The sequence below is a fragment of the Seriola dumerili genome, unplaced genomic scaffold (genome assembly GCF_002260705.1).
Source record: "Seriola dumerili isolate Sdu_G_001 unplaced genomic scaffold, Sdu_1.0 BDQW01000091.1, whole genome shotgun sequence".
NCBI lineage: Eukaryota > Metazoa > Chordata > Actinopteri > Carangiformes > Carangidae > Seriola > Seriola dumerili.
This window is the reverse complement of record NW_019174346.1, coordinates 928,120-951,228: the sequence shown is the minus strand read 5'-3', so window position 1 is coordinate 951,228 and position 23,109 is coordinate 928,120. Positions and strand designations below refer to the sequence as shown.

Genomic DNA, 23,109 nt, shown 5'->3' with positions numbered 1-23,109 from the left:
TGGCATTGTAATTTTGTATAATATAATATAATATAATATAATATAATATAATATAATATAATATAATATAATATAATATAATATAATATAATATAATATAATATAATATAATATAATATAATATAATATAATATAATATAATATAATATAATATAATATAATATAATATAATATCTTTGGTGTAACATCTTGAGCGTATGTACTCGTATGTGAAGTCTTTTCTATCTAGACTGTTTCTATAGCGGAAGCTGAGGTCAGAGTTCAATGTCCAAGAGTAACCTGCCTGCGCATCGTCACATCACCCCACTCTCTGCTGTTGAAGCGTCCAACGGATCACTGTGACCTCATCATGATGTGATTTTTTCATCATCAGTGAGATGTCTGATAGACTCAATTAATTTATCGATCTTTTGGACTGTTCTTCGTCAGGATTACTTGTCGGTTCATCTCCACCGGTGAGTCGCTCGCCTAGATGTCTGTCTCAGATTACGTTAACGGCTGTTTACCGGTAGTTGCGCTCAGAAGATTTGAGGCACGCTGCAGTACAGTACACCGGCGGCACTACAGTCAGCAAGACTGTATTAGTGCCGCTACTCTGGCTTTGTAATAGTATTAGCCGCTGCCAGTAAGCTAGCTAACACCTACGTTATTAGCATCTGCGCCTCGGTTTATCGGCTGCTGTTTAGCGAGCTAGCTTTGAATTGACAGGTAACGTTAGGTGCCTTGACGCTTGCTAGCAGTCAGTCCTCCAGGGCTGTCATTCACCAACATGGTTTGCGTCCGAAGTTTCGGGTTGTTAACGAGTTAAATGTAGCCGTCGGTATTAGTGTGTGATGCTCCCCTGGCTCACGTTTGCAGTGTGTCTGGCGGCGGTGCTCGGCTTGTTTTTCTGGTCCCGCAAGCAGCTATCGATAGGTAAGGTGTGCCTCACCTGAGAGTCTGCCCTGCACCTACACGGACAGGTGGAAACAAATGTAGTCGTAGCAACGTGAAGGAACAGAGGCGGGCAGTTAGATAATATCATGATTACACAGACTGATGTTAATGAACTAATTTGGTAATATTGCTATTGAACCAGAAAGTGAGAGAGGTCCAATACAAGAGGAGGTAATGTTAGTGTTTCCCCTCTTTCATGTGCTCTGTAATTGATTCATGCAGCTTACAGTTGTAGTGATAGTCTTGACTATAAGATCAAGTGTTTTGTTTACATTGTTTTTAATTGACAGACACACTCAAAGTGTATGTCACGTGGCAGCAGGACTTCTCATTGTGTACAGATGTTTATATATTTGTTTTATGGAGTGTAATTCATTGAATATATGTTTTTCAAATCGGCAGTGTTGTTATTTCTGGTTGAAACAATGCTCCAGATCTTTCTGACTGTGTGGGACCTGCTAACAGTATGACCAAGGATTACAGGCATATTTCATTATTTCATCCTTCTTTAATTCTGATTATGAATCTGCTTTGATATGTTCAATAATGGTGATTGTTTTCAGAATCTGCAGTCAATGTACTGATGCTCCCAGACAGTGTTGGTGCTAGTGATGCAATATCAGTTGCATGATCAAGATACTTAAGTTTATGTAAACCACTTTTGCAATATGACAAACAGCATAACTTGCCAGCTGGGGGATCTTGTGTCACTGTACCCTGCAATTTGGACCCTGTCTCTCCTTTATAACCGTCACTGTTCCGTGTCTTGTCAGTATTCGCAGCCTGTTCGTGTCGCCCAGCCATGGCACAACAGGACGGTGCTGCCAAGAAGAACCCTGCTGTAGCGGCGTTGCACTCTCACTTCATTGTGGGATCAGTATCGGAGGAGAACTCAGAGGATGAAATCCAAGGGAAGCTAGACATGCAGCTGGAAGAGAAGGAGACGCGCTCTTTGTCACCATCCTCCGGTAGCTCAGACAGCACCTATGAGATGGGCTTCGACCATATTGACGGCCCCATGCACAATCTAAGGTTAGAATCCAGACCCAGTTGGTCTGCATCACCTTTAGTCTGTCAGGGTTGGTTTACAATTTTTCCACACACTACTGGCTAAAATATATCTTGCTGAATTGTGATTTTTTTTAAAAATGTGGTTTTTCTGTAATTATTTGTTCAGGGATCCTAAAGGGAAAACCTGCTCAGACAAGCAGATCAGTTTGTATCAAGACTGTACCATGTTTGGCAAGCTGCTTCAAACAAACATCAATCTGGGAAATATTACAGGTTCTTTAGGGTTTTTGTCTCTGTTGTAGTTACTTTTACATATAAGCAAAACATTACCTTTAACACCCTACAATTGCATAATGTCTCTGTGGCTATGATGTATGGAAATGTAGGATAGACTAGATACATTAGATACAGATTGGCAACCTGCATCTTCAAATGCTTTCTTATTAGACCTGGAGTACACTCTGTCCTTTGCTCCTCCTTCACTGGGGAACCCCTTCTTTTTTTTTTTTTTTACAGTGCATGTGAAAAATGTGGCTTCACCAGCAGCACACTGCTTAAGGGTTTCTTTGTGTTCTCAGCCTGCAGAGTGGGCAGAGACCTCAGTACGTTGGTTTGGGAAAGTTGGAAAATGTTCACACACAGAAATGTGCCAGTCTAAAGGAGCCATTCAGTGCTGACAGAGCAGCAGAGTCACTGCCAGCCACAGGTCTTTCACTGGGCTCGGCAGACCTCTCACTTCACCTTCACTTTCACAGCTTTGGCCTGTAAATTACATTTTCCTCAAAAGCCTCGTACAAGATTTGTGTTTGAAGATTTGAGATTCAGTGAGGAAGTCATGCTGATGTAGGAAACTGCCTACAGAAAGTCTTTCCAATAATTACACATTTTTCCGTCTCCTGTTGGCTGGTGTTCTTCTGTGTGTTCTGATATGCAGCCAGCCTTGTGTACAGTGGTGTGCTTTTGCCCCCTGACTCTGTATGTGTGATTGTCAGGAAAGCTTCATTTTCTTTGCAATTTCAGAATCACATCATCTGTAAAGGACATCAGGATCTCATAGAGCTCAGCAATTTCTCCGTCCAGTCAGGTGTTGTGTGATTAGTTTCACAAGGACAAAAAGGGTCAGAGAAGTGGGGTTTAACAGAAAAAAGCTGGGATGCCAATTTAAAAACCGGAAATACTGGATGGGTTGCCTGTCTCCTCCACCCCCATGATTTCCTCTCTGACAGGACAGAACAAAGTCTCGCAGTTTCACAGCTGGACTGAAATCAGAGCCTCCATTCAGTAGAAGCTCATTTGTGCCTCGTGCCGGTAACCCCATCAGTGATGCAATAATGCAGTATCAGGCCACAGACAGCAAGCCAGCCAAACGAGCCCAGGCGCTGCCACACCCTCCTGCCAATAGTAATATTCCTCCCCCTGCACTACCCACTCCCCTCCTATGGCTCCCTTTGGGGTGGAGCTTGATTTATAGTGCTGTGCAGATCCTGCTGGAGGCACTTTCCCAAGTATGTAAACATGTTCAGCAGAGTGACTCGTACTTATACTACTCATCAGACCTTTCTGCTTAGATATATCATACTTCTGCTGTTCTAAAACTTAATCTCAAATGATTACATCATTCATAACATAAATAAGTCTTCAGCCTTTTTTAAAAAAGATTCATTGCTACTGTTACAGACTGTAACTCACCCACAAGCTAGGAAGTGTAAGATAGAGACAGTGGTCAAATCACCTGCTCCTGAGACAAGTTGGTCTCTTATCAAAATGATGTGATATCAGTGTGTTTTTATCTCTCACAGCAGCTACTGAAAGTTGTGATAGTTTCCTTCTGGCACTTCAGTTTCTAAGTCCATTGTATGGCTTCTTTGTATTTCCTAAAACAGGCCGAGCATGTCAGGGCTGCACCTGGTGAAGCAAGGCAGAGATCGGCGGCGTATTGATCTGCAGAGGGACTTCACTGTGGCTTCTCCTGCTGAGTTTGTCACCCGCTTCGGTGGCAACAAGGTCATCGAGAAGGTGATTATTTATATGTAACACTGTCTTGAATGACAGTCCAATCATGCCACATTCAGAGATTAATCTGAGATAATATGTGGAAACTCAAAACAAATAGTGTGACTTGTTTAAACCGCACAGCTAAATGTGTGCAAGAGAATATAGTTTAAAGTCACTGTACATATAGACACAACAATATCTTGCAGTTGTCTGGAAGGCATGAAGGGAATAATTTACTAATCCAGTTCAATGGCTCTCCATGTCTCACAGTTGTAGTAAACATTATTAGAAATGTAGCCCCAGCTTGTGCTGCCAATCAAAAGAAAGATGATCAGTTTCATGAAACAAGGAGCAAATTCTTTGAATATGTTTATGTTCAGGACTTTGATTAACAAAGTTTTTAGCATGTGACTTTGATAAGCACTGCTGACGCAGCTATCTTGCTTCTCCAGGTGCTCATCGCCAACAATGGTATTGCAGCCGTCAAATGTATGCGCTCTATCCGCCGCTGGGCCTACGAGATGTTTCGTAATGAAAGGGCAATCCGCTTTGTTGTCATGGTGACCCCAGAGGACCTGAAGGCCAATGCAGGTGAGATTCAGCACGATTTATCTAAACACGTAACACACCTGAATACAATACGCTGATTCTGCTGTAGATGAATATTAAACCCTAACCACCTGGTAGCAAACTGGCTGCACCATTGATCATGTATTTTAATATAATTTTACAAATGAGTTTTCTGTGTTTGTGTGTCTCACAGAGTACATCAAAATGGCAGATCATTACGTGCCTGTGCCAGGAGGGACTAACAACAACAACTACGCCAACGTCGAGCTCATTCTGGACATCGCTAAACGCATACCTGTTCAGGTACCACTGCACTCTTAGTGTATCTATAATTTTGGCACAGTAATCAATAACTGTATCAAAGGTTGAGTGAATGTTGCCATTGTGTTGTTCCTTACAGGCAGTGTGGGCTGGGTGGGGTCACGCCTCAGAGAACCCCAAACTCCCAGAGCTGCTTCACAAGCATGGCATTGCTTTCATGGGTCAGAGAACCTTTTTTATCACTTTGTTGACCCGTTAGTTTACATACGCATAATTAGTCTAATTAACTAAATGCTTTTTTGTTTTTACTTCCTCAGGGCCCCCAAGTCAGGCCATGTGGGCTTTGGGAGACAAGATCGCCTCCTCCATAGTCGCTCAGACGGCTGGTATTCCAACTCTTCCATGGAGCGGAGCAGGTGGGTCAAAGTGTGTGTGGGGTCTCCTGTTCAAGCTGTTTAGGATTAGATTTGATAAAGTAAATCTAAATGTTTTTTTTCTGTGTTCGAAATCAAAAAAATCAGTCTGTGTTTTCTGCATTCCCCAACTTTCATCAGTGTACAGTTTTAGCAATATTGCAAATTCAGAAAAGGAAAATAATAAATGTCACACGGTGTCATGGTGATGTCTGTACGTATGTTGAATACACCGCTGTCTGCCATTCTCAGGCCTGACAGTGGAATGGGCAGAGAACAAGAGGATCATCAGCGTTCCTCATGACGTGTACGAGCTTGGCTGCATCCAGGATGTAGAGGACGGCCTGAAAGTGAGCATGTCATCTACCTGACAGTTCATAATGCATGAACGTTACATATATATATGTATGCTGAACAGCTGTGTTCTTCCATTGCCAGGCTGCGGAGAAGGTTGGTTACCCTCTAATGGTGAAGGCCTCAGAGGGAGGTGGAGGGAAAGGAATCCGTAAAGTCAACTCTGCTGATGATTTGCCCAACCTCTTCAGACAGGTAGGTGGAAACCCAAGTGTGTAATTTGAAACATCATGCAGGATAGTAACACATTGTAGAATATGCTTTGAACTTGTAGTTAGAGGATTTCATGTGAAAGATTTAGAAAAGGTTTTTGTGCATTTCTTGACTACATGATTTACTTTCTCTTCGGCTCTCCAGGTCCAGGCAGAAGTTCCAGGATCGCCTATTTTCGTCATGCAGCTTGCCAAGCATGCCCGCCACTTGGAGGTCCAGATCTTAGCCGATCAGTATGGCAATGCCATTTCCCTGTTTGGTAGAGACTGTTCTGTGCAGCGACGACACCAGAAAATTATAGAGGAGGCTCCTGCTACCATCGCCACTTCTGATGTGTTTGAGGATATGGAGAAGGTATAACCCATCCAGCATAACAAATATAGAAATAGATAGGTGATAATGGAGATCTAACCCTAAGACCAACAAATTTCAACCAAGATATGAACAGAGCTTCTTAACTCCCTCAGTGTGCAGTGAAGCTGGCTAAGATGGTGGGGTACGTCAGTGCGGGTACAGTAGAGTACCTCTACAGCCAGGACGGCAGCTTCTACTTCCTGGAGCTCAACCCTCGTCTGCAGGTGGAACACCCCTGCACTGAGATGGTGGCCGATGTCAACCTGCCTGCTGCTCAGCTGCAGGTCAGTCTCACACACACACACACACTCCCGCACTGCTAGAAAAAGCACACTCTGTCTTATGTCACATACAACACTGTCCAGGAGCGGGCAGAGTTAGCACGCTTCACTGCTCCACACTGGACGGGCCCCCTGTCTCCATGGAAACCGACTGCAAAAGAAGGAGACAGCGCGCAGACACAGTGTAGTAGGATCCAGTGGTTGTAGCGACCGCGGGTCATGTGGTCTGTTCTGCAGTGTTTAGGATTGTGTGTAAATAGGTCACTGGCAGTCTAGCTGAAGGGCAGAGCTGCTGGGAAAGCCGTGCAGTCAAGCTGATTGGGTGTTGCTGTGGGAGTGTCACATTCTGGCACAGAGGGCTGTGCTGTCTTTTTCCAGGCAACAATAGGACGACTCACTATCTGTCAGCAAGATGTTGTTTATGGGTTGTCTAGAAAACACAGTATTGACAACGGTCATATGAGGATGCCAGAGAAAATCTATGCAGTTCATTCAAAGCAAATACATGTATCATCCATATATGAGCCTGTACTGAGTTTTTCCTCTCAGTGACCGGCTCCTTAATGTTCTATATAAAAACTCATGTTGTGCTAATGCTGCTGTCTTCTGTCAGATCGCTATGGGTATTCCTCTTCACCGCATCAAAGACATCAGGATGCTTTATGGGGTCCAGCCCTGGGGAGACTCTCCCATTGACTTTGAGGGTCTGTCAACTGCCCCCTCCCCGCGGGGTCATGTCATTGCAGCACGTATCACTAGTGAAAATCCTGATGAGGTACGCTTCACTCCCTCCTGGTATACAAAATACTCAGAGCTAAAGGTCACATGAAGACTGTGATTTCTGTTTTGCCTCTGTTATTTTGTCAATTTTACTCTTCTTGATTCAGTGGTACCATAAATAAAAGCCATTGTTTTTACTTTGAAATGTTCCCCTTGTGTAAATGTCACACTAACAGTTTTTGGTTCAGCTCATCAGAAGATGAAATGCGGTGTTCGTGTCTGATTGCAGGGTTTCAAGCCAAGCTCAGGAACGGTGCAAGAGCTGAACTTCCGCAGCAATAAGAACGTGTGGGGCTACTTCAGTGTTGCAGCAGCTGGAGGTCTGCACGAGTTTGCCGACTCCCAGTTTGGACACTGTTTCTCTTGGGGAGAGAATCGTGAAGAAGCCATCTCGTGAGTGCATTCAGAATTTTGAAAGCAGCTCACTCATGTTAATACATATTTACTGTAGGAGATATCTTCTACTCGTTTGTCTAATCAGAGGTTTTTTATATTTTTTTCTCATGTGGTTGTGTCTTTTTCTAGCAACATGGTGGTGGCTCTGAAGGAGTTGTCCATCAGAGGAGACTTCAGGACCACAGTGGAATACCTCATTAAGCTGCTGGAGACTGAAAGCTTTCAGCACAACAGCATTGACACAGGCTGGCTGGACAGGCTCATCTCAGAGAAGATGCAGGTGTGCAGAGATGCGTCAGCTGTGGCCACTGGATGCTCTTTAAGAAAACTATAATGATCTAATCCATATGTTGATATCAGTGCTGAAACCACACAACACTCAGTGTTGAGATAATTATAAAAGCCTTGAGGTTTATGCTCCTGGCACCATGCAGTTTGAATCTTAGATGTTTTGTGTTTGCTGTGTGCAGGCTGAGCGTCCCGACACCATGCTGGGGATTGTGAGTGGGGCTCTTCATGTGGCAGATGTAAATCTAAGGAACAGTGTGTCCAATTTCCTGCACTCTCTGGAAAGGTAATAAATATGGCATCTTGTAGTGATCAGCGTGAAGCAGGAAAAAAACAAATTCAGTTTTTGAATAGAAAACATGAGACATTCTTCTCTCCACCCAGGGGCCAGGTGCTGCCAGCACACACACTACTCAATACTGTGGATGTGGAGCTGATCTATGAAGGTACCAAGTACGTCCTGACAGTGACACGCCAGTCTCCCAACTCCTACGTGGTCATCATGAACAACTCCTCAGCTGAGGTGGACGTCCATCGGCTCAGTGACGGAGGTCTTCTGCTGTCCTATGATGGCAGCAGCTACACCACCTACATGAAGGAGGAAGTGGACAGGTAAGAGAGAACTGAAATCATAATGACTAATTTAGCTCTAACTCCTCCTCAGGATAGAATGAAAATAAATTAAAAGACAAAGAAATTACACATCTTGATTTCTGCAAGATTATAAATCGAATTTGTAAAATAAAGTCTCTTTTTTTTACCTTTCAGGTATCGCATCACAATTGGGAACAAGACGTGCGTCTTTGAAAAGGAGAATGATCCTTCTCTGCTGCGTTCTCCATCAGCAGGAAAAATCATTCAGTACACAGTGGAGGACGGCGGACATGTGTTTTCTGGCCAGTGCTACGCTGAGATAGAGGTACAGTATGTCCACAGGAAAGATGGAGTCAGTTTAAACTCACTTTGTTTTTGTTGGGGGGGTTGTATAGATAAACTGATGCTTTTAAATTGCAGGTGATGAAGATGGTGATGACCCTTACAGCTGCAGAGTCTGGTTGTATCCACTACGTGAAGAGGTCCGGAGCAGCGCTGGAGCCTGGCTGCGTCATTGCCAAGCTGCAGCTGGATGATCCAAGCAGAGTGCAACAGGTGCGTCATGAAGTCACTTTATGTAGTGACTTTACTTTGATAGATATATCTGTTGCTTGTGTGAGTTCATTTACATTCAAGACAAGTGAATTCATGAAGTCAAAACTTCAAGAGGCAGGCTCAATAATCTGTGTCACAGCTGATGTCAGTAGGCAGACTTATAGAAGGAGTCACTGCTGGTGAATGTGTCACTACTCATTAGGTAACTGCCCTCAGAGGATCAAACAGTTTCGACTTCTTCCTTGTATGATGATTCAGTAAGTGCAGGTTTCTTCGGCTTACATTGAGAGGTGGTAGTTCGTGTGTTTCACAGTATGGCCACTACTTCCTACTGTACCACATCATTTACAGCGTCTGTGAAACAATGGCATATGTGCAACATGATGGACTGTATTATAAGTATTTGCATTGGTCTTGTAGGCAGAGCTGCACACAGGGGCCCTGCCTTCTATCCAGGCAGTAGCTCTGAGAGGAGAGAAGCTACACAGAGTCTTCCACAACACACTCGACCACCTCGTTCACATCATGAACGGCTACTGTCTTCCTGAGCCTTTCTTCAGTGCTAAGGTGAGAATGCATACACTCTGGGTGCATGCCGACACCAACACCAACACCCCCCCAACTTGAAGCTGTGTCTTTAAACAATCCGTGTGCCTCTTGTGTCTTGGCTAGTTGAAAGAATGGGTGGAACGGCTGATGAAAACCATGCGCGACCCCTCTTTACCACTGTTGGAGCTACAAGACATCATGACTAGCGTGTCGGGCCGCATCCCCCCTGCTGTGGAGAAGGCCATCAAGAAGGAGATGGCTCAGTATGCCAGCAACATCACGTCTGTGCTCTGCCAGTTCCCCAGCCAGCAGGTGACCCATAACTCACGCACACACCAGGCTAAGACACCCACACAGTATACCTCGTCAGCTACACTCAAAGTAACTCTCTGTTCTTTTCTGTGCCAGCAATAACATTTGGTTTTCACTGTAACCCTGGTGACTGGTCATGTGTAAATATACAGTACATTTCTGATGATGCCACTTTTCTACAGTAAAGTAGAAATATTTTCCATTGGTTTCTTTCTTTTAAAAGAAGTTAGCTGTTACTTTGACAGTATGATCGCCACAGTGTTGCCCAGTTACACTGTGAGTTTCAGTCAGTAGAAAAATACTGTCGACCTGCTTGACTTTTGTTTCTTGTGCAAACAAATGATTTCAAAATACTTGTCTTAGTAAAAGGGTGAAAGGCAAGTCTCACTGTGTGTGTGTGTGTGTGTGTGTGTGTGTGTGTGTGTGTGTGTGTGTGTGTGTGATGAATTGTGTAATATTTATTCAGTATAAATCTGTAATGAGAAAAGATGTCTGGATTTGATTTGCTATTACTTCTGAAACATTTTGGACTCTGATATTTGTGCATATTTCATGAATGTGATTTTCCTGCATAACTTATAAAAAGCAAAAACAGTTCAGCACAATAATGTAAGTCGTAGTGAAAAGGTGCCGTCACACACCTCTAATGAGATTTTACTAGTTTTTATGACAAATTTCACGCCCAGTTAGTATCTGACGTTCTCTGTTGGATCCTGTGCACAGTTTGGACGTATCGAGAACCAGCTAACACAGAGGTCCGCGGTGCTACAGGGATTATAATGTATTTATGAGTCTGCACTGTTGCTGGGATTAAATGCTTATATGGTTTATCTCCTGTGTTTCCAGATTGCAAACATCCTGGACAGCCATGCTGCTACTCTTAACAAGAAGTCAGAGAGAGAAGTCTTCTTCATGAACACACAGAGCATTGTTCAGCTGGTGCAGAAGTGAGTTTCATACTCTACATCTCAACATGATGAGAAGTTTGACACAGTGATCACTGAGTGTGACCCAAAGTGACAGATTGCACCGACACAGTAACAGAGATTTACTGTGTTTGCTGTATACTGGTTGTTTTCCTTGTCACTGGATCTCCTGATCCACAGACGCATTGTAGTTAGTTCAGGTCTTCATTCTTCTTCTGTTCTTCCTCTCCACCAGGTATCGCAGTGGCATCCGAGGTCACATGAAGGCAGTGGTGATGGACCTGCTCAGACAGTACCTGAAAGTAGAGATCCAGTTTCAGAACGGTGAGGAACGGGGGCAACACTCTGCCATACTGGTTTCGAGGTTTCATAATGGTGACATGTTTCAACATGCAGGAGTAACTAGCCTTGGTTTGAACTTTTGTGGAGATTTTTAGAACAGTTGCATTTACTCATTCTCTCCCTTTGGTGGAATCTTTCACAATAAACTCCTCAGCATGTGTGACTCTGCACTTCACAGCTCATACTGTATGTGTTGGCTTGTCAACAGGACACTACGACAAATGTGTGTTTGCACTGCGTGAGGAAAACAAAGGCGACATGGCCAACGTGCTCAACTACATCTTCTCCCACGCTCAAGTCACCAAGAAGAACCTGTTGGTTACAATGCTGATCGTAAGTGTCCTCTCTGACTGACTGATGGAGACAGACTTCCCTGTCAAGACTTTTCCTTCTGTAACATTTTAATGATGGTTATGATGATTGTCTTTTTTATGTATAATATGTTTAAGCATTAGCAATGTGTGATACAAAGTGTTGGATGAAACAAAAAATTAAATTATTAAATTCTTATGATGCTCTTATGATGACATTCCTTTGTTACTCAGTAAATATAATGTCACACTTTATATATATATATAGAACATTCATGTGTGTATATATATTATTAAAGTGTCAAACCAAACATGTAATCTCTTGTGTCTAGGACCAACTGTGTGGCCGTGACCCCACACTGACAGATGAGCTGATGGCCATCTTGACTGAACTGACTCAGCTCAGCAAGACGACCAACGCCAAGGTGGCCCTGCGTGCTCGGCAGGTCAGATGTTCACTCATCGTTGTGGTTGATGAATATATTTGAAATTCCACTGAAAAGGCTCAATATCCAACATTTAGTAACAGCTAAAAAGTACATATATGATAATGTATTGTCAGCAGGAAGAATATTAATGTGTGCCTGCTTAAATTAGAAAGCAGATAATATTTATATATATATATATAAATTATAGATTCTTTTGGTTAAAGCGTCTTTTGTTCAGGTAGTAAAAATGTGGATAGGCTTAACTCACTGAGTATGCAGAGGTGGATCAGATAGGGAAGTTACTGAACATCTACTTTTCTCCACGATCCATGGTAAGAATTTTACCACCAGATGTCACTGTCCACCCTCCACTGTGGCAGGGAGGTGACACTGATATTCTTTGTTATTGGCAAAATGAGATCTAAAGGTCCGTCATGTTCGTAAAGATTTTAAAGGTGGAACTGAAACTGCACAGAGAGTATGTCACAAAATGTAACTGAATGTGTAAAGAACTGTTTGCATCACCCAGGTGTTGATAGCTTCCCACCTTCCCTCCTATGAGCTACGACACAACCAGGTGGAGTCCATCTTCCTCTCTGCCATTGACATGTATGGACACCAGTTCTGCATCGAGAACCTGCAGGTAGATGCAAAAGGACATGACCAGAAGTCGTCAGCTTTATCTAATGTTCTGAAAAGTGGCTAATTCTCCTTTTTGTTTTTCTAGAAACTGATCCTTTCAGAGACATCCATCTTTGATGTTCTGCCCAACTTCTTCTACCACAGCAATCAGGTGGTCAGGATGGCGGCTCTAGAGGTGAGACCAACAATGACGTCAGTTGACAAATCAATCTGCCCTTACTTCATTTTAATGAAAACTGCAGTCGCCTCACGTCTAACTGATATTTTCTGTGGTTTCTGCTCCAACACCTGCAGGTTTATGTGCGCAGGGCATACATCGCCTATGAGCTCAACAGTGTTCAGCATCGACAGCTGAAGGACAACACGTGCATAGTAGAGTTCCAGTTCATGCTCCCCACCTCGCATCCCAACAGGTATCACACACACACAAAATGGCCGCAATGCTCACGTGCTGTGCATCACCTGTCATGCTCCACCCACCCCTCCCACCCCCCAAAATGGCACTGTGGACAGGAATCAATATTTACAATATGTAGAATTTTCCCTTGGTGGGAGTGATGCTGGCCTCACACTATATTTTGGTCACAGCTTTATGTTAATTGATCTTAGCAGCTGTCTTCACTGCCGTGTTCCTCAGAATTAGCAGCATCGTTTGGTGGCTCCCTCTATTCTTGTATCTGTCTATTTCCATGGACAACTGCATTATTCCATTGTGTAGGTGTTTGTAGCATTGGTGGCTACACAAAACACATCACTCCAACTCCTAGAAACCTCCATGGTGCCACGGTTCCTCTCCCACCCCCAGGCTCTGTCGTTGTTCATCGTTGCTCTCCATGTAAAATGCTCCTCATGTGCAAAAGAAGGTATTTTGCAAGACTGAAAATACTTCTTCTTGGTTTGTGAAAAGTGTGAGTGCCATGAGCAGCAAAGCTCCCAGCCTCAAGAGTCTCATGTCAGTTACTCTTCCTCGTAAGTCCTGGAAAAGAAAAATTAATCTTTTTTCATATTAAACTTGAGAATCAGAGAAAACCAGAGACACACTCTGGATTTGTGTTGTACATGCTTAGCATTTGAAAAAAAGCCTGTGACCGACACAGTGCTGTGGCATTTCTGTTGCACCCATATTCTGCATCCGACCTGTGTGATTGTGTTTGGTTTGTCTGTGAGTGAATGTTTGTATGTTTCTGTGTAATGTGCCTGATGTTGCTTCGCAGTGCTTGTATTATCATCTTTTCTGCTCCGTTGGGTTCGGCTTGTTCATGCAGTTAGTGGTAGAAGTCCCGTGGATGCCATTACATACTCATTTCATTGCATGCTTGTGATTTAATGTGTCTGATTTAACCTTCATGTTGGGAGTGATGATCCTGGGTCTTTGTTCAGAGTGTAACTCCGGACAAGAGGCCGCAGGATCTCATGACGCATGTTGTAAAGGGAGCAGTCAGGAAGTGAAATTTGTGTTTGTCGCCAGAAAGATATTTTCAATATCCTCACACACACACACACACACACACACACACACACACACACACACACACACACACACATTGCTACACCTTGACTGTCTTCCTCTCTGATGCCTGCCACTAACCACTTAGTAATCAATGTTGTTTGATTGCAGAGGGAACATCCCCACTCTAAACAGGTATTGTAAACATTCTTTTTATTGCATAGACTACTAGTGACTGTAGACTAGCTAGCCGCATGGTCAAAGCAGTAATTCATTAAAAATATTAATTCATCTGATGATTTAAGTCAACAAGTTGTTTGGTTATCTAACTGTTCGGTGCTTTTTAAATTTCCCGAAATGAAGCTGGACAGTCGTCTGGTTGTTGAGCACAATGTTTCTTAATGTCACTGACAACAGCATGGCCTTTGGCATTCAGCCTCTGTGTCAAACATTTCAGTCTGTATGTGTGTTTCTGTGTGTGTTTGTGTGTGTTTGTGCCTCATAGATTTTGAATAATTTGGGATATAATGTGGGGGTAAGGTAATTAAAGATGTGCGTGAGTCCAAATCTCCTGAACTGAAACCTGTGACTGTCCTGCCAGGAAAATGTCTGCTCCAATCCTGGACCTTGTAAAAGTCGTGGACACTAGATTTCAGGAAACTAAACCCCAGGACCTTAAAGCTCAAGAGAGTAAATCTAAGGATGATAATGCAGAGAAGAAAAATGTCTCAGAGTCGGAAACTGTGGACAGGTTTGACACAAAACCTCTCAAGTGTTTTCAGTGGGTGTGTCTTCTGGGACGACTTCCTACAATCCAAAGGACTAACAACCAACAAAATGAAACCTGTGAATCTGTGAATGAAGGGTCTTCCTGGTGGATTTAAGTTTCCTTGTTCCTGTGAAAGGAATATTTTCTTTGTTTTAATTCAACTAACGTGGTCTATCAAAAAACTGCACTGCTTCACTGTGTTCACTTGTCATGGTGGAACTTTGTTACTATTTGCTTTTATAATTTGAACCTCACTCAGTTTTTATACTTAAATGTTTTCATACATATTATTATCCATCTGCCAAAAAGCCGAGGGATTAAAACTGCAGTGAGGTTCTCAAAGGTGGATGGGGGACATCTTTACATAGTCAGTCTAGTGTTATGGCAGATTCCCATAATCACACTCTCTCTGTCAACACCTCAGGATGTCATTCTCATCCAACCTGAACCACTACGGCATGGTGCATGTAGCCAGCGTGAGTGATGTTCTGCTTGATACATCTTTTACACCTCCTTGTCAGCGCATGGGAGCCATGGTCTCCTTCCGCTCCTTCCAGGAGTTCACCAGGTCAGTCTCTAACCCTCAACTTACATTCATCTTGTTTGTAGGTGAAGAAAATATCACAAGTGTGATTAATGGGATTTGTGATTTTCCTCATTTACAGGAACATTACAGACGTGTTGAGCTGCTTCTCCGACTCTCCTCCCCCAAGTCCGACCTTCCCAGAGGGAGGTAATCCCGTCCTGTACGGTGAAGAGGACAACAAGGTGATGAAAGCAGACCTGTGATGGTCACAGTCTACTCAGGACCTGTGTGACTGTTTATGTTGGAATGAAACGTTTATTTGCTTTGTCACCCAGAGTATTCTGGAGGAGCCCATCCACATCCTGAACGTGGCTATAAAGACGGACAGCGACATCGATGACGACGGCCTGGCGGCCATGTTCCGGGAGTTCACTCAGTCAAAGGTGGGAGCCATCTACAGCAACAGCAGAGAGATTTAAATGTTTGAGACGATTCAGAAAGATTTTCTCATTCTGACATTTGACTTTCTTATCAATCCCAGAAATCCCTGCTATTTGAACACGGCATCCGAAGGCTGACTTTCCTCGTGGCCCAGAAGGTGAGCATCCTTTCCCTCCGTCACTAAATCAGCTACCTGTCTTCACAATTTGCTGCCGTGCATGTCACCTATTCAGTAGTTCTGAAAAGCACATGTCAAAGTGTTACAAATGAACCAATGTCCATCTTTCTTATTGTAATTACTAATATTTCATGAGCATGTTTACATGGAATGACATTACTGTGGTAATTGTAATAATTTGCATTTGAAATTTAGCTTATTCTCCTGTTTGTCTCTGTATCTCTTCCTGCATGCCTTGCTTTTGCTGCATTTATGATGACAGGATTTCAGGAAGCAAGTCAACTGTGAGGTGGACCAAAGGTTTCATGTAAGTATAGGAGGACAAAGGAAATGAGGACAGGTGCCTCTTTGATTTGATTTACTGGAGAAGCGTCGACACATTTTCTTTTTGTAAAAACAGTTGAAACAGGCCCACCAGTGTAGAGCTGGGCAGCTCCTCGATTTAAACAGGAAGCTTATTGTCCCCAATCAATAAATGTTTGGTTAAGCGACAGATTAATTTATTGATGAGCTGCAGTTTAAATATGTCATTAAAGCCATGTAGGAACTGAACCCCCGGCCATGGCAGCTGATTGTGTTTTACTAAACCAGAAAGTATTTATCTCCCCAGGTTTGACCCAGTATAAACAGAATACACACTAAAATGTGGGTGAAAGCCGTAATGATAGGGATTTAGGACAGGATTTGGTTTTGATAAGTTCTCTGCTGTCATTTTAACAATAGGCTTTGATTTCTCTTTGGGTGGTAACAGCCTGTGATGAGAGCAAATCATGCTAACTGGTGTCACTGTCATTATGTGGCCCTTGTTACATGCAGGTTTTTTTGTAGCAGCTTGTGCACCCACCCTAAATTTTTTTTTTTTTTCTCAGTTCACATATTGTGGAGAGTGAATATAATGTGTAATCACAGTGTCAAATCACGGCTGTGGAGGTGTCCAGTGTGTGTGTGCTGTTGCAGTTCTCTCATCATCACGTAGGCTGTGAGTTGATGAGAGCATCTCCAATCGGTCTGCCATTGTTTTGGCAAGTGGGACACTTCACCTGATAACGTCAAACAGGGCTGCAGGCCGTTACTCAGAGGATCACACGTCTCTGCAAAAAAAGGAAATGTTTTATTCATTAGCAAAGTGAGGGGTGCTTTATATATGTAGCCTATTAGCATTATTATGTGAGTGAATACGCAGTGAATCCAGCAGTGAAGGCGATTAGGGCCCACTGCATGTAGAGCAAGGTCCTGATCATCACTGCTTAATACTCCAGACTTAGTCGTGTAGCAATTTAAGCAAAGCCCAGAAGAGCTTATTTCCACCTGCTGTGTGTTCTAACTGATTTGGTTTTGTTAACATATTTACAGCCGAGGTTTCTGTTACAGAAACGTTGTTGATTTCTTTCTGTTTTCTGTCTCACTCTCTTCCACACAGAGAGAATTCCCCAAATTTTTCACATTCCGTGCCAGAGACAAGGTGAGTGTCGGACCGGGTGTCACATCACCTTTACTCAAAAGATTTGTTTGGACGGCCACAGTGGCGTTGGGTCGTGCAGAAGTTAACACTTTGTATTAAAGAGATGAAGGGATATATATACAGACCTTTATGTCGACAGATGTTCAACGGACTGATGGATTTTTCTGGGAAACAGCTTGAAAAGGTGCCGCGGTTATCACAAACAACTTTCCATCCCCTTTGGCAGTGTTGAATTTGACTCTGTTGCAATCAGTGATGTCTCTTCCTATCCGTTACCCCGATAGTTTCACTACAATGACACCACCAAAACTCATTAAAGTAATGAACTCTAATTATTTCTCCCATTTAAGAGAAATGACAGCCATTAGCAGCTTTCACAGACTGAGATTGCCCGTGATTTCATTTACTTAATACAGTGTGTGGCTCACAGGCATCTTCATGCTTGTGTATCAACCCAGTGCTCCTGAAATTGCCAATTTGAGCTACTTCTGTTAATGGAAAAGATGATGGCAGGGAAATCTAACTTCAAAAAAACAATCGGCAGGAAAGTCTGTGAACAAACTCATTTCAAAATGTTGTCGTGTTGCTGTTTGAGATTGTGTCCTGCCTTCGTCTCTGTAGTTTGAGGAGGACAGGATCTATCGTCATTTGGAGCCGGCACTAGCTTTCCAGTTGGAGCTCAACCGCATGCGCAACTTTGCCCTGACTGCCATCCCGTGTGCCAACCACAAGATGCACCTGTACCTGGGTGCAGCCCGTGTGGAGGTGGGCACAGAGGTCACAGACTACCGCTTCTTTGTGAGAGCCATTATCCGCCACTCTGATCTGGTGACAAAGGTGAGAATTCAAAAGACCAACTAACAGACATTTTGTTTTATATTGATGATTTTTCAGTATATTGTTCGAGCTTTGGGATTCACCCCTGACCCCTGTCTTTATTCTGTTCCCTCTCCAGGAAGCTTCTTTTGAGTACCTTCACAATGAGGCAGAGCGTCTGCTGCTGGAAGCCATGGATGAGCTGGAGGTGGCTTTCAACAACACAACTGTACGAACTGACTGTAACCATATCTTCCTTAACTTTGTCCCGACAGTCATCATGGACCCGTCAAAGGTTTGTGAGATAATCATACACATACACGTGTCTAACACTGACCACAGCTCACATCTTACTCATGACTTGATTCCTCTACAAACCTCAGATTGAGGAGTCGGTGCGCTCCATGGTGATGCGTTACGGCAGCCGTCTGTGGAAGCTGCGCGTCCTGCAGGCTGAACTGAAAATTAACATCCGCCTGACTCCAACAGGAAAGCAAATCCCCATCCGCCTCTTTCTTACCAATGAATCAGGCTACTACCTGGACATCAGCCTGTACAAGGAGGTCACTGATTCCCGAACGGGACAGGTGGGGCCCAAAGACCGACAGGTGGGGCACTCATACATCTTCCATCTCATCTACGTATTGTCCAGTCGCAGGCAAAGGGCTTCAGCTCCATCGTGGAAACCTCAGCTTACAGAGTGCACCTCTCTTAAAGTTAAAGATGGAGTTTTTTTACTCAGTAGAATATTAAAGTGTCTTTAAGGTTTACTGATGTGAAGTAGAGATCCAGTATGGAGTCTTGCCCTTTGCCTGGTGGACAATTCCTCCAGTAATATGTTTCTTCTCACAGCTGATCAGGTAAGTTCACTTCATCCGTCATCCCTCCATCGTCCCTCCATCATCACTATCATCCATTCACTAGTAAGTGAATGTTGAACAGGAAGTACCAACATGGAGCATTAAAGAGCGGAGGGAAATAGGCTCATTATCCTGGTACACATTTCACATATTATTTTTCACTTTGCTGGCGGTGACTTTATCAGATCCACAACAGTGAATGTGAAGATTGAAGAACGAGCTGCATCTCCTGCAGTAATAACAGTGTGGAGTGTTTCTGCTGTTGAGCTTTATTAAGATGTTCAACTTCAACATGTGATTGGAAATGCTTTCTAGAAACATACTGACAGTTAAAACACTGCAGCTCTCAGAATCTGATGGTCATGTCTGTCTGATGTTCACCACTTCCTGTTATTCTTTAACACCTGACCATGTCTGTGTGATTGTGTATGGAACAAGGGATTGTTATATCATAGGCTTTGTATGACTTAATGTCGTATCAGTGTGAATGAGAAATGCTCATCATCATCATCATCATCATCATAATCATCATCATCCCCATCCTGCTCTAAATCCTGATTTTTGTTTGCGTTAATCCCGAGGTTGTTACAGAATCAGATTATGTAGAAAGTGACTGTCTCTCTTCTTTGTTCAGATCATGTTCCAGGCATATGGAGACAAACAGGGACCACTGCATGGGATGCTCATCAACACCCCATATGTCACCAAGGACCTGCTGCAGTCGAAGCGCTTCCAGGCGCAGTCTCTGGGCACCACCTACGTCTACGACTTTCCAGAGATGTTCAGACAGGTACAGTCTTCACCATTGTGCTTAGCTTCTGCTTACAAATACTGAATCATTTATAACTTTATTCTGACTCATTCATTTATTTTCCCAGGCTCTGAAAAAGCTGTGGCACTCAAGCCAGGCCTTTGCCCACCTGCCCAAATGCCCTCTTCCCTCTGAGCTGCTCACCTTCACAGAGCTGGTTCTGGATGCCCAGGGTCAGCTGGTGCAGATGAACCGACTGCCAGGGGGCAACGAGGTCAGTTTTCTTAGTCGGACACACGAATATAGATAAAAAATAAATAGTTTAAATAATATCCATTTACTTTGACATGACCCGTTTCTTTATGTCCACCTCCTTTTCCAACGTGTAGTTTCCTTTTCACTCTGTAGGTGTCTCTGTGTCTCTTTGTCTGTGTTGTTGAGTGCTTGTTCAAGACTTTATTGTTGAGTGGGAAAACTTGATGCATCATTGAAAGTGCACTGATACCTGTGTCTAGTGATCTTATTAAAATCAGTGCTGAGAGCATGACATATGGAACATTTCATTCTCAGCTGCTCATTCATCCTCAAAACCATAAAAAACATCTAAATAGAGTTATTGCAGTATATTCATGATACAACAGATATAGATAATCAGCATTTCTCATGTAAACGTGCCGCTGCTCTGTCTGTCAAGATTGGTATGGTGGCTTGGCGGATGACCCTGCGAACTCCAGAGTATCCAGCGGGACGCGAGATCATCGTCATAAGTAACGACATCACCCACAAGATTGGTTCATTCGGGCCCCAGGAGGACGTGTTGTTCCTGCGAGCCTCAGAGATGGCACGAGAGAGCGGCATCCCGCGAATCTACATCGCAGCCAACAGTGGCGCCCGCATTGGGCTGGCAGAGGAAATCAGACACATGTTCCATGTGGCCTGGCAAGATCCAGCAGACCCTTACAAGGTCAGCCAGCAGAGCTCAGTCACATAACACAGTCATTAAGGGCTCCCCTACAAAATGTTATAAATAGTTTTAAATGTTGTGTCCTAAAATTCACTAACTCAATATTTCAAAAACGCAATACTTTTATTTTAGCTATAATCAATAGTGGATGTCATTACTTCAGACATCCACCTGGTGGCTTTGGTTCATGTGTCTGTGTATTTCTTTATTATGGTATCTGATTTCTTTTCTTTTTTCTGTTGATTTTTTCCTGCAGGGTTTCAAGTATCTCTACCTCACACCTCAGGATTACAAAAAGGTTTCAGCTCTGAACTCTGTGCATTGTGAACATGTGGAGGATGAAGGAGAATCCAGGTACATCATTTCTTTTATTGCATATTAAGATACTTAACTTTGTAGGTGAAGAAATGAATCTTGCAGCTGCTCCAGTACCAGTGAATGTGCGTGACTCTGCAGATTAAAGAGTGCAGTAGAGGTTACCGCAGACAGGAAAGCTGCTGGAGGGTCATGTCTGGCTCTGAGTGAATGTATGTGTTGTCATGCAGGTACAAGATCACTGACATCATTGGGAAGGATGAAGGGCTGGGTGTGGAGAATCTGAAGGGGTCTGGGATGATCGCTGGAGAATCCTCTCTGGCTTATGAGGAAATCATCACCATGAACCTGGTGAGACTGAAGTGGGCCGACATGTGGACAAAAACACACATGTAGTCCCATCCTCAGCTTTGAGCTGTTCACACGTCTGATCTTTAGAGTACAAAGACTGACATCTGTTACGTAGAATCAAATGTGATTGTCTCATAGGTCACATGTCGAGCCATAGGAATTGGGGCCTATCTGGTGCGGCTTGGACAGCGAACCATCCAGGTGGACAACTCTCACATTATTCTTACTGGAGCTGGAGCACTCAACAAGGTAAAATCATCTGTAAATGTCTAGTGTTTTAAATTGCTGTTGTGTTTGTGTGCACCGTGCAGCTGCTGTAACACTGACTGAGCACCAAATGAATTGTCCCAAAATTCACACAATTGATGCGTCTGCATTTTAATGAGGAATCCACGATAAATATTCATTAGCTGGCTATTAAAATATTGCAGCTAATATGAGACGAAGGGCAAACAGATCTGGAAAGGAGCTGTGTGTGTGTGTGTGTGTGTGTGTGTGTGTGTGTGTGTGTGTGTGTGTGTGTGTGTGTGTGTGTGTGTGGTGTGTGTGTGTGTGTGTGTGTGTAAAACTTTTTGCAGCTGGTACTGTACAGTCTTGTTTTTTTATAGATTAACACAAACTCCAGTTTGTGAAATCTGAAATGACAGGGAAGAAATGTGTGTTTATGTATCAAAGAGAAGAAATTAGAAAAGTGTAGTATGATTTCACTGCTTGTTCCAACTCGGCGATCAGGCCTCCTCCTGCCCCCTCCTGCCCCCTCCTGCCTCGCTACCTCCTCTGCTAGGATTGCCTCTCCGATCCCAGCGACAGACCCGCCTGCCACTCATAGCAGAATAATTGAAAGCAAACCATGAAGTTGTATTTGCATAGAAATAGAGTGACACGCCGGAGGCTGCAATGCAGGACACCCATATCATTTGTTTTTAATCAAAATGAAGTTTTGCTGAGGTAAATTGTTTTCTGAATGCAGTTTGCGTGTGTGTGTGTGTGTGTGTGTGTGTGTGTGTGTGTGTGTGTGTGTGTGTGTGTCTACATGCTTCACTACCTCCTGTTGTCCTGCTTTCCATTCTCTGTCCTTGTCAGTGAATTAAGATGACTCCATTTCAAATTACATGATGGATTGCAACATGACAAATCATGTCAATGGCCCAATAATGACTTACCTATTCAGTGGAGGCTCAATTGTTTTTAGATGCCCTGTTGTTCAGCTGTATTTGTGCGATTCGACTCGTGGTAACGGTCTGTGACAAGTGTCTACATTGTGTAGGCGATGTATTGCAGTCGACTGTTTCCTGTGTGTATATGAAATTCGTAGTGATTTCAGCAGCACAGGGAAGAGGTGGGCTGTTTTTTTTTTCTCTGCTCGTTTATCATGTGGTTTCCTGGCTATTAACTGAAACTTAATGGAGAGCAGGAGGCTGCCACCCAGAGATCGTCATTTCATTAGCTGCCGGAAAGCTCTTATATTTTCATGGGGACTGGGTAGTAACTACTAGCACAAATACCCCAGTGAGCTGTTACATCCAGTTAGCCCTTCGTTTTCATCCTCCCAGTCATCTCCCTCTGTTCCTCCTCCTACGTCCCATCCTCTTCTCTCTGCTGTGGAATCTTAATGAAGCCGGCGACGGCCGCGGGCGCCGGGGTTTTGTGTATGTCAAGGTGATTGCAATGTTTCTTGGGGCCGCAGGCTTTCCTGACAGCTTTAGGAGAGTGCCCTA

The 23,109-nt window shown here is 43.5% G+C and overlaps 1 protein-coding gene across 4 annotated transcripts in view; it reads left to right on the top strand.

Moving 5' to 3' along the window:
* Positions 1-320: 320 nt before the first annotated feature.
* acaca (acetyl-CoA carboxylase alpha) overlaps positions 321-23,109 on the top strand; it is a 30,790-nt gene continuing 8,001 nt past the window's right edge. The window contains exons 1-43 of one of the 4 annotated variants that reach the window (XM_022745743.1): positions 321-455; positions 1,710-1,968; positions 3,831-3,963; positions 4,395-4,533; positions 4,706-4,815; positions 4,913-4,994; positions 5,091-5,189; positions 5,439-5,536; positions 5,625-5,735; positions 5,898-6,107; positions 6,221-6,391; positions 7,002-7,163; positions 7,398-7,561; positions 7,694-7,844; positions 8,035-8,138; positions 8,237-8,464; positions 8,621-8,771; positions 8,867-9,001; positions 9,422-9,568; positions 9,674-9,862; positions 10,709-10,809; positions 11,024-11,112; positions 11,339-11,463; positions 11,774-11,887; positions 12,399-12,512; positions 12,597-12,686; positions 12,806-12,924; positions 14,130-14,153; positions 15,152-15,295; positions 15,393-15,495; positions 15,589-15,696; positions 15,795-15,851; positions 16,135-16,179; positions 17,293-17,334; positions 17,956-18,171; positions 18,290-18,445; positions 18,534-18,737; positions 19,645-19,800; positions 19,889-20,035; positions 20,456-20,725; positions 20,982-21,079; positions 21,271-21,391; positions 21,530-21,640. In XM_022745743.1, coding sequence (XP_022601464.1) covers positions 1,739-1,968; positions 3,831-3,963; positions 4,395-4,533; positions 4,706-4,815; positions 4,913-4,994; positions 5,091-5,189; positions 5,439-5,536; positions 5,625-5,735; positions 5,898-6,107; positions 6,221-6,391; positions 7,002-7,163; positions 7,398-7,561; positions 7,694-7,844; positions 8,035-8,138; positions 8,237-8,464; positions 8,621-8,771; positions 8,867-9,001; positions 9,422-9,568; positions 9,674-9,862; positions 10,709-10,809; positions 11,024-11,112; positions 11,339-11,463; positions 11,774-11,887; positions 12,399-12,512; positions 12,597-12,686; positions 12,806-12,924; positions 14,130-14,153; positions 15,152-15,295; positions 15,393-15,495; positions 15,589-15,696; positions 15,795-15,851; positions 16,135-16,179; positions 17,293-17,334; positions 17,956-18,171; positions 18,290-18,445; positions 18,534-18,737; positions 19,645-19,800; positions 19,889-20,035; positions 20,456-20,725; positions 20,982-21,079; positions 21,271-21,391; positions 21,530-21,640 — 5,568 coding nt within the window. In that variant the 5' untranslated portion in view covers positions 321-455; positions 1,710-1,738. Of the gene's footprint in view, positions 456-1,709; positions 1,969-3,830; positions 3,964-4,394; positions 4,534-4,705; positions 4,816-4,912; positions 4,995-5,090; positions 5,190-5,438; positions 5,537-5,624; positions 5,736-5,897; positions 6,108-6,220; positions 6,392-7,001; positions 7,164-7,397; positions 7,562-7,693; positions 7,845-8,034; positions 8,139-8,236; positions 8,465-8,620; positions 8,772-8,866; positions 9,002-9,421; positions 9,569-9,673; positions 9,863-10,708; positions 10,810-11,023; positions 11,113-11,338; positions 11,464-11,773; positions 11,888-12,398; positions 12,513-12,596; positions 12,687-12,805; positions 12,925-14,129; positions 14,154-15,151; positions 15,296-15,392; positions 15,496-15,588; positions 15,697-15,794; positions 15,852-16,134; positions 16,180-17,292; positions 17,335-17,955; positions 18,172-18,289; positions 18,446-18,533; positions 18,759-19,644; positions 19,801-19,888; positions 20,036-20,455; positions 20,726-20,981; positions 21,080-21,270; positions 21,392-21,529; positions 21,641-23,109 lie in introns of all 4 variants that reach the window. The other 3 variants (XM_022745742.1, XM_022745746.1, XM_022745744.1) reach the window with 3 other exon arrangements.